The sequence below is a fragment of the Lutjanus erythropterus genome, chromosome 8 (genome assembly GCF_056507025.1).
Source record: "Lutjanus erythropterus isolate fLutEry1 chromosome 8, fLutEry1.hap2, whole genome shotgun sequence".
Taxonomy (NCBI): domain Eukaryota; kingdom Metazoa; phylum Chordata; class Actinopteri; order Lutjaniformes; family Lutjanidae; genus Lutjanus; species Lutjanus erythropterus.
The window spans coordinates 14628321-14646193 of NC_139324.1; the positions used below are offsets into that span (position 1 = coordinate 14628321).

A 17873-nucleotide genomic window follows, 5' to 3' on the forward strand; every position below is an offset into this window, starting at 1 on the left:
GGCTGTAGTGTTATTGTTAGAGTAGGAAGTAATTCAACTTAGCATGTTTCTTTCATTTCTGACGGCATATCATCATGGCTGTTTGTCAATAACTAACCTGCATCCCCGGGGAGGCCCTGTGGCCCTATTGGCCCTCTAACTCCCTTGGGTCCTTGGATACCCTGTGGTCCTGGAGGGCCCCTCTCTCCTGGAACTCTGATGGGAATTTGAAGAGGACCCTGGTTGCCAGTGATCCCACGAACACCTGCAGCACGGAAAGATGAGGTAATGACAAAGCCAACGCCCCCCCCCCCCCCCCCAAAAAAAAAAAAAAAAAAAAAAAATCTAGTGACTAGTGAGCAGTTGGTATGTTTTGTCAAAGTGCATAATTTACCTGGAGGTCCAGAGTTTCCTTTTGGACCAGGTGACCCTCTTTCTCCCTTCACACCAAACACACCAGGAACACCCATCGACCCTTGCTCTCCTTTAATTCCTGTAAATAAAGCATATCAAAATTGTATTTCAAAAGATCATAGCAGTCATTATCATTAGTTGATCCAAGCAAAGTGCCAGAAATCAGTGGAAGTGGAAATCAAAATGATTAACTCATAATATGATACAATTACAATATTTTAAAAAAGACAGCAACATGTGTGCATGTGTGAAATTTAATGTTACATTTCTTTTTAGCTTATGGTTTTCACTGAAATACTTTGTGGTACTTTGGGCATCCTAATGTGTTACAGCAAGAGCTTTACTGATTCATTGATTATAGAGCCTGACTGACACTGGATTTTTGAGGCGAGTGCTGATACCAATATTAGGGAGTAGAAAAAACAAAAAACATGATAGCCATATATTGGCCAATATTCTTCACTTATATATATGTAAAATCCAAAATGACATGAAGGCACAGTAATAGTAAAATTTAATTGGTAGTTTTAATAATTAATAAAATAACTATAAATTAAAATACATAAATGAACACCACCAGAAAAGATCAAATTAAATACCAATTTGATACCAATATAGCTGTGCTAGACTGACTGACTTAATTCTTATTTCAATTATTTCAATTACTGAAATTATATTCATTAATATGGTTTTATTACTGTGCTGAATATGTTCCTGTTTATCAAAGAGCTCACCAAGGAAAGATCATAACTTGGTTTGTTGAAATGGCAATAAAGTTAACAAGGCCAAAACAACCCATAAACTGTCTAAATGAAACACCTGTAACTGTTCCAGTCAAAATATCATAAAAGAACATTTCACTGGTGGTATCACAGTAATTTGAACTCAAGCTACTGTTAAATGCTCATCCTTGAACAGATTCAATATATCATGCTCACCTTTCCTCCCAGAAACACCGTTCGGTCCCCTGAATCCAAATTGACCATGATCTCCTTTGAATCCTTTCCTGCCAGGGAACCCAGGAAACCCTGTAGATCCAACTACACCTTTTTCTCCGGGGGGAGCGTCCACACCAGGATATCCTCTCGCTCCAGGGAAACCTGAGAGACAAGTCATTGACGGTTAATTAATAAACTGAGTACATGATGTGAATAATAATTCTTTCAGCAATAATAGCTAATACTTTGAATCTTAATAATCAAATCAATTGTTGCTACCCTCTCCTCTAGCAAGATGTAAAAGCTGCTAATGTTCATACTACTACAGTTACTGCTACAACTGTCACTACTACTGAGAGTTATTGATTGAGGAAAAGATCAATAAAAACACACATTAAAATTATGTTGTGGTGTCCCAGTGGCCTTGTGGTTAAGATGCATATCATATAACCATCATGTTTCTGAGTATGATTCCAACCAGGGGCCTCTGTTGCATGTCAAAACCTTCTCTCTTGTGCCATCTTTCCTGCCTTTATTTCTAATATCACTATTCAACTGGGGCTAAATTGAAAATCTTTAAAAATATGGTAATAATAATATCTAGTGAGACATTACTAATATAATTGTACTGTGAAAGTGTTTAACTGCATTTACTGTCAAAATAATAATCATTTTATTTGAATGTCTGAATTCTGAATGTTTAAGTTTACGAAATTTATAGTGCCCATAACATGTACACTACTGTCTGCTAACAATCCCATCATGCAGTGGGCTACATTTTTAAGGGCTTTTCACAATACACTTAACCCCGGGCTAAAAGCATTCTCAGACCCTTGTTAGCCCCTGGCTAAGGAGCTGTTAGCCTGAGGCTAAGAAAGCTTTCACAGTGGCACAATCCAAAATGTAAACATTAGTCGCATGTTCCAACTGGTATTTAACCCAGGACTAATAGAAGTGCAGTGTGAATCATGTAACTCTCTTTAACCCTTAGGACTTTTCCAATCTCATTTTTGGCAGGGTCAAACCATGCCACACTGATTTAGACTTCCATTAACAATTATAACATGCTGAGCTGTGCTAAGTCGCTTCCGAGACAGATTGTGATCAGAGCAGGGTCAAACCGCACCTTTCCCGCCTACAAGTGGGTTGCAACCACCACCCCCCTTCTTCCTCTCAAGCAAGCATGTTGTGAGACTGAACTTGCATGTGTGCAGGAGAGTAGACAGAAAGTCTCTCTCTGTCCAGCTCACAGAACTTTTGTAGCTTTAAACTGAATCTCTGTGGTTTGAAGTTTAGTTTCTCTCCTTCATCAGTGTTTGTACTTTCATGTTACTGCTTTATTTCACTGTTTCATGTTTGCTTTCAGCTGTTACTGCTGATGAAACATTTCCTGATTTTGCTGCTTCAAAATAAAAGCTTTTAAATAACAAAATATTTATAGTGGAGAATTTATAGGAAATGAAATGTGTTTATCCATCGTTTCACAGCTGCTCGACTCAAGACAAGCACACCATCAGATAAAAGACCTTCATGCAGGTAGCCCTGTTGTAATGGAGATGTGAATCCCTGCCATGCTGAGGTGACACACCGACTCAAGCTGAGTTAAGTCACATGTGTACGGAAAAGGCACAAATGTATGTGGGAAAAAGGGCAAAGTTATCCCAGGGTTAGCTCTGGGACCAACAGATGAAACAGATCAGATTTATTTTTTTTATTTCTTTGATTAAACTGTATCTTCACACCTGAGTACCCTTTAGGTCCTACATAGCCATGGTCCCCAGTGGGTCCTGGTTTGTCTGGGGTCCCGCCTGGTCCTGCAGGGCCACGGAATCCAGGCAGTCCTGGCTGACCTTGGTCACCTGAACAAGTGAAACATGGTGTTAAGATAGTTAAACCACATGACAGCAAACAAAATCTGTAACTGTGCATCATCTGATCAGCAGGTTTCTTAGATCGTTGGTTCACAGCCTGAGGTCCCAGCCCCCCTTGGGACAGTTCCAGAAATCCCAAGGGGTCCCCAAGGCTTTGTCTGAGGTTGCCAAAATTATGTTTGCACGTGTTAACTAAAATCACAATTTACACAAACGTCACATACACAAAGCTATTTTTTAATCCTCAATTAAAAAATAGTAGGCTATTGTGTAGATTACATAGTAGTTTACAACTCTGTGAGCTCTTCTATCAGAAAAGAGACATTTACCAAAGGTGAATGTTCTAAGAATGGAAACAATTTAATTGATGTTTATTTTGGACAGAGAAGGTTTGGAACAAATCACCTATTCTTTAGTGTATGTGCATATAGGGGGCTCAGCTTTCCTTAGATACAAGTAGGGGAAAAAAGGAAAAAAGGTTGAGAATCATTGTCTTAGATGGCCTAACATCAGTGTAGAAGGATAGTGGCTGACCTATAGGTCCCTGGAAGCCTTTCAAACCAGCTGTGCCAGGAAAACCTGGTTGGTTGTTGGGGTCACCATCCTCCCCCTTCTCTCCTTTGATTCCTGACTCCCCAGCTTGTCCAGTGACATCAAGACCTGATAAAAATAAAGAAACACACGTGTTTACAGACAAAGTGAGACATTTCTACTACTAAATACTGCTAAGTAGAAAAATCGAATTACTTCACAAACACTGAATGTAGAGAGGAATTCAGAAATATTCCTTTAAAGTCTTTTGTAAAATTGGTTCACTTCACCTTACTCCTGTAAGCCTGCTTTTTTATTTCTTAGTGTAGTTTTCTTAGTTTTTTAGTTTAACACTGACAAACCCAGAGACTGTGCTACATCAGGTCCGTGTGTTAGTGGTCTAATCAGACTTGATTAAAAGTGTCCAAACAACCTACCAACTCTTGTCAGATGTTGCTAAATCTTTACTGGTGCACAGAAGTACGTGATGTCATCTTTTTCTAAGAAAGTCCTGCCTACCCCAAACCAGTGAGAAGGGCATAAATACAGAAACCTCCTACGACAAATGACAAAAATTGCTGCACCTTGCAGTATCTGTCTTTTATGACATTTTATAACACACTTTTATTTTAGCCCTTTAAAAGGCTGATTGAGAAAATAAGTTGATTAAGCTGTAAGTATGTGAATGTAGTATCTGGCTAATTTTCAAACCTTACCTCCAGACACATAAAAAATACTTTTCTATGATTAATATGTTATTAAAAATGTTTTTCCCAAATAAAAAGTTTTAAAAAATCCTCAAAGGGGCTGGAAACACATAATTTCCCTCTTTGAGAAATTCTTGATCTGTCCTCATGCTCATGTCTGATGATGTTGTGAAGTCCTGGGGGATCATGGGAGTTGTTTTCTTCATTTGTAAAAAGTCAACATTGCTGATCTATCTGACATGACTCAGGCAGAAATCATGTTTATGAATGAGGTGACATTAAACTTGTATTCATACTTGCTGACTTCCCACTCACTCCAACGTAGCAACAGCTAGAAGTAAATGTACTATTATCTTAAACAAAATACATAATATATATAATCAGCCCTATTAATCTGTCTATCACTAGTGAAAACACGTCTCTAGGAATTAACTTTGCACAGATACAAGGTCAGACATTTTAGGGGACATAAGAAAAACACATTTGTGTGGAGGGGATCTTTAAATTGAAAAATTCACAGTATGTTCTAGTAGTACAAGGTACAGACAGATATTGTTTTAATGAATTCTTGAAACTTGGTGTACCTGGTATTCCAGCGCTACCCTTTTGTCCCTTCAGTCCGTGTAATCCATAAAGACCCTTCAGGCCAGGGAAACCTGCACACATTTGCATAGATCAGGTGGAGGAATAGGGTGGACAACAAAGTATGGAGTTTAACGAGAAGGAAAGATCATGTTACCTTTGTTTCCTGGGAAGCCAGGAAAGCCTGGATGTCCTTCTTTTCCAGGAATTCCAGGAAAGCCTTTTTCGCCTTGGTTACCAGGAGTTCCCCTCTGCCCATCTGAGCCTGCAGAAAAAAAAAATGTTGGTCATAAGATTTCTACAGCGTCCAGTATAACATTTAATATAACATGACATACTTAATGGGAGTATATTACCTGAGAATCCTAATAATCCTGGATCACCTGACTCTCCCTTTTTCCCTTCGATGCCATCAAAACCAGATGCACCCCTGTCCCCAGGGTTTCCCAGTAACCCTTTCTGGCCTATTAAGGGTGCATCAAACATATCATATCAGCCAAGAATGAGCCTCTAATCGTTAAGTGGTGCTGATCAGCACCAGAGGAGAAGTAAGTAATAAAAGCTGTATGAGTTATAGTTTGTACCTGGTTCTCCTGGCAAACCATGCTCTCCTCTCAATCCAGTGGTTCCTGGAAGGTCTATACGAGGCCCTCTCTCACCTGTGATGGCATTCAAAATGTATTAGCACTTTAAATATTTTCATCACACTCACTTTATAATTAGCATCTAGATCCCTATCTGTGTAGAGTTAAAATTTGAAGCTTTACCTTTGCCCCCCTTCTTTCCTTTGTCTCCTGATGCACCATAGGCACCAGGGCTTCCTTTAATTCCCTGAAAGGTGACAAATGAGCACTTTACAAACATATCAAACACTAGAATACATAACTTTTGCAATAAAACAACAGTAAAGGGACACAAATTCTAACATTCTGACAGAGTGAGTGCAATAATTGAAATCAGTAGACCGTGGCCGATCATTTTCATTTAAATAAATGTATATATTAAATAACTATCTATCGCTGAATGAGGCAACACAATGGTCAAAGTATTGTAATATAGTTGTAGTATTACTGTTGTGCAAATTCATGAAATAAGTACATTAAAAGAAGCAGCTCTGTCAGTGTTTTATTGCAGTATTCATTCTCATCTGGATAATCCAGCTTGTCAACTGACAGAATCCTGTTATAAAGTTTGGCAGCTGTATTTCCTTGCAATGTCTGATGTGAGACAGACTGTCTGTTGTTACGCACATTGTATGATCCCCTAGAAAGCACTGAGGTTCACTGGAGTAGAGGGACATTTGCCTGCTATTGAACACCTTTTACGCAAGGCATCACCATGTGTGCTCAGGTTCTTTTCAACATATAGGACACAGAAGTTTGCTTGGCTGTTTTTGGAGCACAGAGCAAACAGGCGTGGGACTTAGGGACAGTCAGTTCTCTTTATAATTCTCTCATCACTACAGAAGTATGACTCTACTCACCCTGCCGCCAGACATTCCCTCAAAACCTGTAATTCCTCGATTTCCAGTTAGGCCTGGCATTCCTTTTATCCCTGGCAGCCCCTGTGCACCTGGATCTCCATGGAGACCTTTCTCATTGCTGGGGTCTCCAGGAAGACCATGTAATCCCTCGTAGCCTGGCACACCAGGGAAACCCTTAGAACCTGTGGAAGAGAGTATGATGTGAGGAAGTGAAGCGTGACAGGACAGAGGGAGTTAAGACAGACAGAGTGACTGATCATGATGATTGTGGCTGCACACCTCTCGGCCCGGTGAAACCTTGAGCTCCTTCATACCCAGGGTCTCCTTTGGCTCCCTTCATGTCAACAATCATCTGGGCGGGGATGTGAGGCTTCTCGCCAGGTGGCCCTCTCAAACCACGATCGCCTAGCACACAGTCGTGGTTATGAGAGAGATGGTAAGTTATCTGGTAGTTTCTACAGAACACAGCACTTAAAAACAGAACAATCTCACCTTTCTCCCCTCTTTTCCCAGTCAGTCCTTTTGGGCCAACTTGTCCTATCACTCCAGTTTCTCCACTCAGCCCGCTGAAGCCCTTCACCCCTTGATTACCTCTGATCCCCACAAAACCAGACATGCCGGAAGACCCTTTGTATCCTGAGAAAGAGAAGAAGCATCAACAGTCAGAAAAAAAATCCTTCCATTCCAATTACAAAATTACTGCTCTTAAAAAATTAACATGTTTAACACTGAACAATCATCATTATGCAGAAATTCTGTAATGAGGAAGAGGAAGACCAGACCACAAGTTTCTGGACCAACATCCAAAACTCATTTGCCTTTACTGATCAAATATATTAAAATAAAATAAAATAAATCTGATCAGAACTACTTGAATAAAGTACAGACTACAACCTTGGGTCTAAAAAAAGTTGGGATGTTGTGCAAAACATAAATAAAACCAAAATGCAATGATTTTAAAATACATTAAGAGTCGTATTCAATTGAATACAGTACAAAGCAAGACAATTAATGTTCAACAATGTCATTATAACATTGTATTGTAACATGTTCCAAAACAGGGACCACCTGCAGTCTATTATATTATTAAAAGATTCAGAGAATCAAGAGAAATCTCTGCATGTATGGAGCAAGGCTGAAAAACAACATTAACTACATGTGACCTCTGACCTGTCAAGTGATGTTGCATTAGAAACTACACTAAAAAAAGGACATTACATGGTCTTGGGAAAACTTTGGAAAACACTTAGTAAACAGTTTGCATGGTAGTCTTAACTTGTATTTATAGATGCTATGACAAAGGGAAAGCCATATGTCAACATCTAGGAACGAGTCCACATTTAAGATCCATCCATCCATCCATTTTCTGTAACCGCTTATTCTGTAAGGGTCGCGGGCTGCTGGAGCCTATCCCAGGTGACATTGGGCGAGAGGCGGGGTTCACCCTGGACAAGTCGCCAGTTCATCGCAGGGCTGACACATAGAGACAGAGAACCACTCACACTCACATTCACACCTATGGGCAATTTAGAGTCACCAATTAACCTAGCATGCATGTCTCTGGACTGTGGGAGGAAGCTGAAGAACCCAGAGAGAACCCACGCAGACACGGGGAGAACATGCAAACTCCGCACAGAAAGGCCCTGCCCCAGCGAGCCAGGGCACATTTAAGATTTTTATTGAACATCATGGATGTTGTGACTTCCGGGCTAAAGAGGACAAGGACCATGCAGATCGTTTCCAGCGCTCAAAAGCCAGCAACTGTCATGGTATGGGTAACTGTCACATCTGTGTAGGTCTTAATACTGAAAGGCACATAGAGGTTTTGGAGCAACACATGCTTCCATCCAGACAACGTCTTTTTCACAAACGTCCCTGCTTATTTCAGCGATACGATGCCAGTAGATGCAGTAAAGGAGTTCAGGTATTAGACTGATCTGCCTTTCATTCCAGACCTGTCTCCTATGGAAAATACGTGGTGCGTTTGCTTAGTGTTTTTAGAACATGTTGCAAGCATCATATTCAGAAGGGTGCATTTACAAAAAACAAACCAAAAAAAAAAAAAAAATAAAGTTAATCGGTTTGAACATTTTCTTTTCTTTGTACTGTATTCAACTGAATATAGGTCAAATTTTCTATTTTATTTAAGTTTTATTTATTTTTTCAAAAGTCCCAACTTTTGTTGTGCCTAGAACTTGCATTATTTGATGTTTAATTTTACTAAAATAAAAGGAAATATCTGAGGAACAAACCCTTCATTCCTGAAGGTCCTGAGCGTCCATCTGCACCTTGCAGTCCTGGGTCACCTGTTAGGCCAAACTCTCCGACAGCACCATCATTACCGAATGCTCCTGGGACGCCTTTTAATCCTATTGGACCTGGAGGGCCCGGGTCTCCTTCAATTCCCCTCTCTCCAGTGAGACCTGATGACATGCCAGAAAAAAACGTCAGACATGAATCAAGATATTTCTGTGCGGTAGTGTGTGTCTTCATTGTGCATGTTTGTCTAACCTGGCTGTCCAATAGCACCGTGTGGCCCAGGTGGGCCTTGTCTCCCAGGATCACCAGGGTAGCCATATTTTCCTGCTGGCCCAGGCCTCCCTTCCTCCCCCTGCAGGCCTGAGGGGCCACTCTCACCCTTGTTGCCGATCATACCAGGCATGCCGATCATCCCTGGAGGAAGGTATGAGTAAGAACATTTAGATAATATCTCTGAAATCCTTTATTCTTTCAAATGATCCCACTAATGCTTAAAGTAAGGCAAACAAAGCAAAGCAAGACTGTGTGACACGTCGGTTCAAAGCTGTTGAGTTTGAATATAGGTGACAAGTTGAATGCATGGCTAACCTGAATAACCTTGCTGTCCTTGATCACCAATCTGGCCTTTATTCCCTTGAAGCCCAGGCAGCCCCGGGTCACCAGGAGATCCTGGAGATGCTCCTAAGATCTCTCCATGAACGCCTTTCTCACCTTGTGGCCCGTACCGACCAGGCACACCGGGCAAACCAGGGACTCCTACTGAACCTTTGCTGCCAGGAACCCCCAAGTCTCCACGGGGGCCAGAAAAACCTGTATTGGAAAACCATAAATGTTAATAAAAGAAAATAATCTCGACTACAGACAACATCCAAATTAAAGGTCAGAGGTGATCAGTTCTTCCTGCCTGACCATTGCCCAGTAAAGGTTATCTTGTCACTCCTCACCTGGTGGTCCAGGACGGCCACCTCTGCCTTGATCTCCTATTTCTCCTTTCTCTCCCTGTCCTCCATATGAACCTGGTAGTCCTTTTTGGCCTGCAGGACCTGTTGGTTCACAAAATTATAAAGATAACACAACATCAAAAATGACTCAAAGCAGGTGGACAAGATGACGTAAAGCGAGCCGACAAGAATGCACATCAGGCATACAACACCCTGTGCAACACAGGACATATGGCACTGGCCCCGAGTGAAATACCACATTTTTAAGGCATCCCCTAGCTTGGACAACCCTTTTGTAAAGGTAGGAATTCTTCTATTTCTTTGTCAAAATGAATTACATTTTGGAGGAGCTAGAAGTGCTTGAAAACTCAGGAAACTTGACACACGTGTCAGTAGTTGTGCAAAAGTATATATTTTATGGGTCTTAAGCACGGGTGTGGCAAAATGGCATGACTCACCTAGATGTCAAAGAATCAATAGGCACATCACGTTCAGAAGTATAAAGAAGTCTATTTGAACCATTTCTTAAACCTGACAATCTAGAGACCTCTGTGATGAAAAGTTCTCAAAAGTTTGAGTCAAATTTTGATGTTTTGCCATGAAACAGGAAGTTCTCATAACCCCACCTGAAGATGTCTACATAACAATATTCTCAAATTCATAGTGGCACCTATGCAACAGGAGGTAAGACTGGTGTACTGATCACTTGATTGATAACATTTTGATGCTGTGGTCTACAATAACATACAGTATGACAAGTGGGTGTTCTCTGGTACCACATAATGGCCACAAGAAGTGACAGTGAACTCATTAAAAGTCAGAGCTGTCTAAGCCAGTCGGATTGCAGCTTTAATTTCTTGTTGTGTTACCTGGTAAACCTGGTTGTCCAGTGGGTCCTGGAAGTCCAGGCGGCCCAGGAGGTCCTGGAATAGAACTGCAAGGGCCTGAGAGGAAATAACTCTGTATTAGGGCAACATCATGGCTGTATGTAAAACTGTTCATGTGGAAATGACTATTTTGGTGCAAGTGACTTTTTTATCTGCTGCCCAGCGTGAGTTGTTGTTAAGAATGTGTCTTTATCATTACATTAGCTGGCATCTCAGTTCACTAAATCTCTGTAAATTGTAAACAATTCAAAAAACATCATGCACACAAGTCAAATAATACAGAAGCAAAGCACAACAGAGTTGTTATGAGGGGAGCAATAAGGTGAAAACGTTGTTATACCAGCTACCTGTTACATCCACCTGTCCTCCATCTCCTGTGGGACTACAGCCGCCTTTCAGTTGCAAATGAGAGAGAATGAAAGAGAGGCATTCGGAACAAGAGTTATTTAAAAGCACAAGCATTATTTCAAACAAGCTTCGCTGCAGCTGGTTTGACGGATGCAGCCTGTGCATCAAGGGGACAAGAGGAGGCAGAGAAAGAAACATTTATAAAACAGCAAAATATACTTGTCATGCTTTTTTCTTCTATTTTAATCACAAGCCATTAATGTTCATTCCCATTTCATTACTTTGCACTGAATTACAACAGACAGTTTGGAAAGAGGCACATTAAACACTTAGTAGAGTGAAAACAGGTCAAATTGCTGTAAAGAGATAAAGACTGGAAGGATAAATATTGAACACCATATTGAGACTGAATAAAAGGGGAGAAGGGGGCTGTCAGCTGCCTCTCACCTGGGCTGCCAGGTGTTCCTGGGATTCCATGATAACCTGCGAGGCCGTCATCACCAGGTAAACCCCGGTGGCCTTTGATACCCTGAAAGTCTGCACCTGGTTCTCCCGTCAGCCCAGTTGCACCAGATCGACCAGGCAGACCTGGGAAACCTTTGTCTCCAAGTGCTCCTCTGGTAGCTTCTCCCTGTTCACATCAACCAGCACAGTTATTATACTGCAGGACACACTGATCACCTGTCATGAAAGGAAATAGACCTTTCTTCACAGCAGCCATAGTGACATAGTGGTATAAACACAGGTGTTACTAATGATAGTAACCATGAACTGTAATGACTGCATAAATGCACAGCAGTATTTTTAAGTAACAGAGTAATTGTAATTGTTTATATTTTAATGTATTAAATTCAATGAATTGAGATTGCTTGCAAAGTTTCTTTCACAGAGACAATGATAGTTGCAATGCAACCAAAATGCATTTCCAACTGTGCACAAAGGTAAAAATATAACCGTAGAAATTGCCATACAGTCAGTATGACCACATTTGGCTGAAGCAGGTAATTGGTAACACCTGTGTTTAACCTGCTACTAGAAGACTTCTACTGACAAAAGGGGAAGAGACAGTGTTAGTTTAGATTAAACCATAATGCACATATTAAGTCATTACAATGAACAGTATATGATGAGTATGTATAGTATGAAACTGTCATTATGGAGATGACTGGTCCACTCACTGAAGGACCTCGACTCCCAGGGAAACCAGGCAAACCAGCCCGGCCGGGAGCACCTGGCGCTCCTGGCTCGCCATCTGGCCCAGGGGTTCCTGGGTCTCCAGAATATCCTGCAGAATATCCACACATGCATCACATACAGATAAGATAAGATGCATCAACACACACATACAACCAAACATTTAAATACAGTACACACACACAGACACACACAGAAACACAGCAAAAGTCATTGTCTGGTTTGTGTTCCACGTGAATCACTGTTGATCTGAGATGAGATGTAATAACAGGTACACTGCACCTTTCTGTGTGGCCACACTCCTCTGCCCTTTTTGACCTTTTGGGCCTGGCGCACCACTGAGTCCATGAGGTCCCTGCAAGACAACACAGAAAAGTCTAAGGAAACAGAAAATGGCTTGAAATTAACAAAAAGAAAAACATGAATGAGATTGATCTGATTATTCATACAGGGATTCCATCAGCTCCATGGGGACCAGGGTCTCCTGTATCTCCCTCCCGACCATACTCGCCGGTCATCCCAGGATCACCACGGTCACCAGCAGGGCCAACTGGTCCCGGTAAAGAGTTTACAATGGCGCATTCACATTCCCCATGATCACCTACAAGTGTACACCATTGCACAGGTCAGCAACATCATGTTACTCAGTATACTATGAATTAAATTCTCTACAGACAACAGGTGATGTATCCATCAGTAACTCTTCCTGTAACCTTATTCTGCTATGGCCAACCATAACCTATCCCTGAACCATGGAGGGCTTCGCTACGGGAAACACTATCTGACATGAAAGCACACTTCAACACAACAGTGGATTACTTTCTGATTCCATTAAGAGTGATGCAAGAAACATGTTATCTAGAGGTATACTGAAATTGTCACAATTTTATATTAAATTTAGGAACAGGCAAGAGCTACTGTAATTATGTGCATTGCATAGTAATAGGGTTGGATGGGGATGTAATGTTACAAGAAAACATGAGGAGAAAAAGTGAGGATTTGTTTATTAATTTAGTCTATAAAGGAAACTAATTGGTACTAATCTATGGCCAACTTGCTGCTTGCTGCTTTTTTTTTTTTTTGGTTTGTTTCACAGATTTAGATTTTGCCTAAACCTTTGTTTCCCTGAGTGTCAGATCCAGCACTCACTGGTTACCTGTTTGCCTGCCTACTTGTTGACAGCCCTGTTTGCCTTGCTACATCTGAAAGCCCTGGATCAGCCAATAACCCCTTGCTTGTTTTTTGAGAATAACTCAATTTCAAATTGCGTCTTGCTTTAGGGCCCAGTTTTCATTGTATAACATGAGACCACCAAAATCCTCTTTGGCATGAACAGAATGACTACAGCACCTTTCACTCCTTTGAAGCCTGCATTGCCAGGCCTTCCTCTCCCACCAGGAGCCCCCTTGAAGAACTCAGCCCCTAGAGACATGCAGAAATACAGTAAAAGTAAAGACATTTAAAACGAATGAACAAGAAAACAAAGGAAGATAAAATATTTAAAGGTCCAGTGTATAATATTTAGGGAGATTTATTGGCAGAATCATTTATAAATATGAAAAAAGTACATCATTTTGATTTTATTTAAATATCCTGCTAACAGTTCATGATTGTTTATATTGTTTAATAGACAATCATCCTTTTAATCACTACGTTAATTAATTAATTATTTGTCAATTCATTGGTTTATGTTCATGTATTTATGTTAGACATTTTATTGTTTATTTTGTGACAAAATTTTAACCCAGGCTGTTTACACTTTTGTACATAATGCTTCCTTCCAAATTACGAAAACTATTAAAGAGGAGATAAAATTTAAATGTGCATTGTTTTACACATTTAAATTAATAAATGTACCGGTCAAACATAGAACATGTAAATTCTTTTGGAAAAAGTGGCCCTTCTAAAAGGTAACTGAATAGGCCTGTTCTATTCGGTCGGAGGGGGACAGTGAGACGAGGTCTTTGAAATCTGCAAGCTCACCACTAGATGCCACTAAATCCCACACACTAGTCCTTTAAAACCTTAAAAGTATTTAAACAAATGTCAAGTCACTCACTCACTCACTCACTCATTCACTCACATGTTCCTTTGGGTCCTGGAGGGCCCCTGGCCCCTGGGCGCCCCCTGGCACCCGGGGGTCCTGCCCTGTCAGCAGGGCGTCCTGGTTCTCCTTGTTGGCCCTTCTCTCCCGCCTCCCCCTTTGCACCAAATGGTCCGAAAAAATCAAATACTGATGGACACAGAAGGACATTGAAAGGAGATTTTTATTTTGGGTATTTGGCGACAACTCATATTTTACTTATACTGGAAATCACTATGATGATAATTTATGAGAAATGAGCTTAGGGGCAATGTCTGTCAAACAAATGTAGTGGAGTAAAAAATACTATGTCCCTTTGAAACGTAAAGGCAGCATCTCCTGTGTTCTGTGAGGTAAAATTTGCCAACTGAGTTTGGAGGGTTTGGAGAGAACAATATTGTTCTTCTTCTTGGGGTTTAAAGATGACATTTTGACATTTGACATTTTGGGGGGAAAACAATTTCAAAACTTGACCATTGCAAGTTTATTATACTTGTCTTTTACTTGTAAGTTGATGAAGGTTCATGTGACACAAAGCTGAAAAATAACTCATCTGAGCGTGCACTAGTTCATTGCCTACATTGTGTTAAAATGGTCTAACAGCTCTCTTGAGAATAACTATTTGAGTGTGGATATATCTCGTAAAGCTTCAGATTACAGACCGTGTTGCTGTGAATCAAAGGCGGGGCGTCCTGGGGGTCCTGGGAATCCTTGATCTCCAATCGGGCCCCTCTCACCTTGAAAACCCTGCTCACCAGGAGGACCGGGAGGACCAGCTTATCAAGTCAAAGCATAAGTATAAAGAAATGATTATTAGCATCTGGCCAGTTGAGTTTCAATTTAAGACAGGATTTTTGACAGATTAATATTTAAGAAGCAAATCCTAATTAAATTAAGAATCCTAGCATTGCCTATCAACTTTTATATCTGTTACTGGCAACCAACACTACTTTTCTCATTTCACCAACTTAAACAGCGTTGTAGCCATTGCTTTTTTAAACATACTGAAACTGAAACAACAGATAACTTGAAGACAGAAGAGTTAGAAGTTTAGGTAGCATCTGTAGAGAAATCCAGCTCTTTCTGGGAAATTTACAGCAACGCTCACTTCAGATAACTACTGTTAGTGAAGACTACAATTAGTTACTGTTAGCTAACACTACCATTAGCTACTGTCAGTGAAGACTACCATTAGTTATTGTTGGCTAAAAGTACCATTATCTACTGTTAGCGAACACTACCATTAGTTTACTTTTAGCTAGTTAGTAAGTTAGCTAGGTGGAAAAGTTAAGTAGGAAAGCTTAACAGTTATCCTAAAGTCAGGAGAGTTTATTAAAGATTTTGCGAAGTTATGATGTTTGTGTAACTGACTTCCTACTTTCAGTTAGGTTAGGTTAGTTTGTTTTTCTTAATCAGGTCCAAACCCTAATCGCTACCAAACAGTTAAGATAGGATCTGGTAGTTTGGCAGTTTCTGTAATAAATCACTGACACTGTCTGTAAGTGCTTTAATCAATGCTGATGTAACTCTGAAACAGATTAAGAGTTATAATAAGTTCCTAACTGTTGCGTCCTCATCTGAATATATTGTAAGAATAACAGTCATTGTTCTGTTTGTTTAATGAGAAGCTCTACTGTTACTGGATTCACATGCTATCTTGAAGACCTGACCTTTTGCCTTGACAAGTTGGTTAAAGTTGGACTTCAGCGATGACACTAATTTCCCAACAAAGAGTTTCACTTCATGTCAGCGAAAAATGCTGTAAAAGTTCTAGTTACCACTTGTGAGACAGTGGGTTTCATCCTCAAACTGTCAGATTATTTGCGTATTTCTCTTTTGGTATTAATCAACTTACCAACTGGGGACCAAGGCCAAGTGGAGCCATGGTCTGAAATCAGCTCTCCTGCTTCACCTTGGAATCCCTGAAACACAAGTATTGTTAGTTTCTCAGTATTCATTGGTTGCAGTTTCACTTGCCATATTAACGTCATTCTTGAGTATTAAAGATCAGATGTGGCTGGATGAGATCACATGCTGGACGTGCACACATGTCTTAAGAATGACTCAACGCATATCCTGTGTTGTAATGTGTATCTGTCTTATCATGTCTTGTTTTTTATCATTTTAATTGTCAATCTTGTTTCTTTCTCTGTGTCATCTTTAACAGCTCCAGGTGGCTGGATTAACGCTGACAAGATTTTGTTAAGTAGCATAATAAGATTTTAATTATGACATTTCCTCAGAATCTGTGACACTATAAAACTGTGTGTTGAGTAGTCAAATCAGGTTTTGTTCTGGTTTCTGGGTAGACTGTAAACCAGTGTGAAATTTACCAGTCAGCTGTAATTTGACTCTGGACATCCACTATGGCCATTAGTTTACTGCTAGAGAAGCTACTTTTCTGACACGACACAAAACATTTCACTTGTAGGTATGAAGACAAAAGACGAGGACAATAGTTACATGTAAACACCAAAACTCTACGCCAAGCCTTAAAGCCTTAAATATTCCAAACCATCTGAAGCTGATGTTTCCACAATATTCAAATAAAAGACTCCATGTTTTTTATGGTTCAATCATTCAATCAAATTAAAATATTCTTGATGACGTGTGAGTATTTTTTTCCACAGTGCCACAAAATTCATTCCTGTTACATTCTGTTTTTTTTTTTTTTTTTTTTTTTTTTGTAATTTAGGATCCTCTAGAATTAAGAATAAAGTTTTGTGACTTTAAAATGTTTGGTAGAATAATATAAGTTTGTATTGTCTAACCCAAAAATGAACAAATTTGAAAACCTCTTAAACTTCAGATACATCCCTTAAATAAAAAAAATTAGCTTGTTAATGGGTTTATGGGATTTACAGAATGGAAATATGATTTATACATGGTATTTTTGTAAGACGGATAAAATTAAACAAGATGAGATGTTTACTGGTCCAGCTCCAGTTATTGATTTATTCTAACAATGTTGTTTAGTGCATCTTACTTTGAGTCCTAGAATGACATCACACTGATCATCAGTGATGGAGGAAGTGTTCAGATATTTTACTTAGGCAAAGCAGTAATATAACAATATAAAAGTACTCCATAACGAGTAAAAGCCCTGCATTGAAAACATCACATAAGTATTATAAGTAAAATGTAAAGTATCAAAGTGTCAGTCAGAGAAAAGTGCGAGTGTTATATTATTATTAGATTAGTGGATTATTATCACTCCGGCATTGATGAGTGGTGCCTGTTGTAGCTGGTTGTGGTTTACATCCTGTTGTGTAGTTTAATCTGCTCTTTAGTTTAACAACACATTATAGGTTTTGTATGAAAAGGCTTAATATGTAAAATAACTGTCAAAAGAATGCAGTGGAGTAAAAAAGTACAATATTTATTTTCCAGTTGTAGTGGAGTAGAGTATAAAGTAACATGAAATGAAAAATACAAGTACCTCAAATCTACAGTTAACTGAAATACTTGTACTTAGTTACATTCCACTACTACTGATAATTGTGTATTAATGATAACCAACCCCTATTTTGTCAGATAGGGGATTAGATGCATAATTGGTGATCACAATCAAGTGTGTTCTCACCTTAGGACCATCTCTGCCATTTTGTCCTCGGTCACCGGCATCCCCCTGAAAGACAGTTGTCAACATGACGCTA

At 39.8% G+C, this 17873-nt stretch overlaps 1 protein-coding gene across 1 annotated transcript in view; it reads right to left on the reverse strand.

The window, feature by feature from the left end:
* col4a2 (collagen, type IV, alpha 2) overlaps window positions 1-17873 on the reverse strand; it is an 85164-nt gene that overhangs the window by 8023 nt on the left and 59268 nt on the right. Inside the window, exons 17-44 of the mRNA XM_084724634.1 lie at window positions 17801-17845; window positions 16073-16139; window positions 14880-14993; window positions 14218-14367; window positions 13485-13556; window positions 12584-12735; window positions 12417-12489; window positions 12119-12225; window positions 11388-11571; window positions 10940-10984; window positions 10575-10649; window positions 9709-9807; window positions 9353-9574; window positions 9017-9178; window positions 8758-8928; window positions 6998-7141; window positions 6785-6910; window positions 6506-6687; window positions 5790-5853; window positions 5607-5681; window positions 5379-5486; window positions 5180-5287; window positions 5025-5096; window positions 3737-3862; window positions 3074-3190; window positions 1332-1493; window positions 374-472; window positions 98-244 (exon numbers count right to left, since the gene is read on the reverse strand). Coding sequence (XP_084580760.1) covers window positions 98-244; window positions 374-472; window positions 1332-1493; window positions 3074-3190; window positions 3737-3862; window positions 5025-5096; window positions 5180-5287; window positions 5379-5486; window positions 5607-5681; window positions 5790-5853; window positions 6506-6687; window positions 6785-6910; window positions 6998-7141; window positions 8758-8928; window positions 9017-9178; window positions 9353-9574; window positions 9709-9807; window positions 10575-10649; window positions 10940-10984; window positions 11388-11571; window positions 12119-12225; window positions 12417-12489; window positions 12584-12735; window positions 13485-13556; window positions 14218-14367; window positions 14880-14993; window positions 16073-16139; window positions 17801-17845 — 3268 coding nt within the window. The remainder of the gene's footprint in view (window positions 1-97; window positions 245-373; window positions 473-1331; window positions 1494-3073; window positions 3191-3736; window positions 3863-5024; window positions 5097-5179; window positions 5288-5378; window positions 5487-5606; window positions 5682-5789; window positions 5854-6505; window positions 6688-6784; window positions 6911-6997; window positions 7142-8757; window positions 8929-9016; window positions 9179-9352; window positions 9575-9708; window positions 9808-10574; window positions 10650-10939; window positions 10985-11387; window positions 11572-12118; window positions 12226-12416; window positions 12490-12583; window positions 12736-13484; window positions 13557-14217; window positions 14368-14879; window positions 14994-16072; window positions 16140-17800; window positions 17846-17873) is intronic.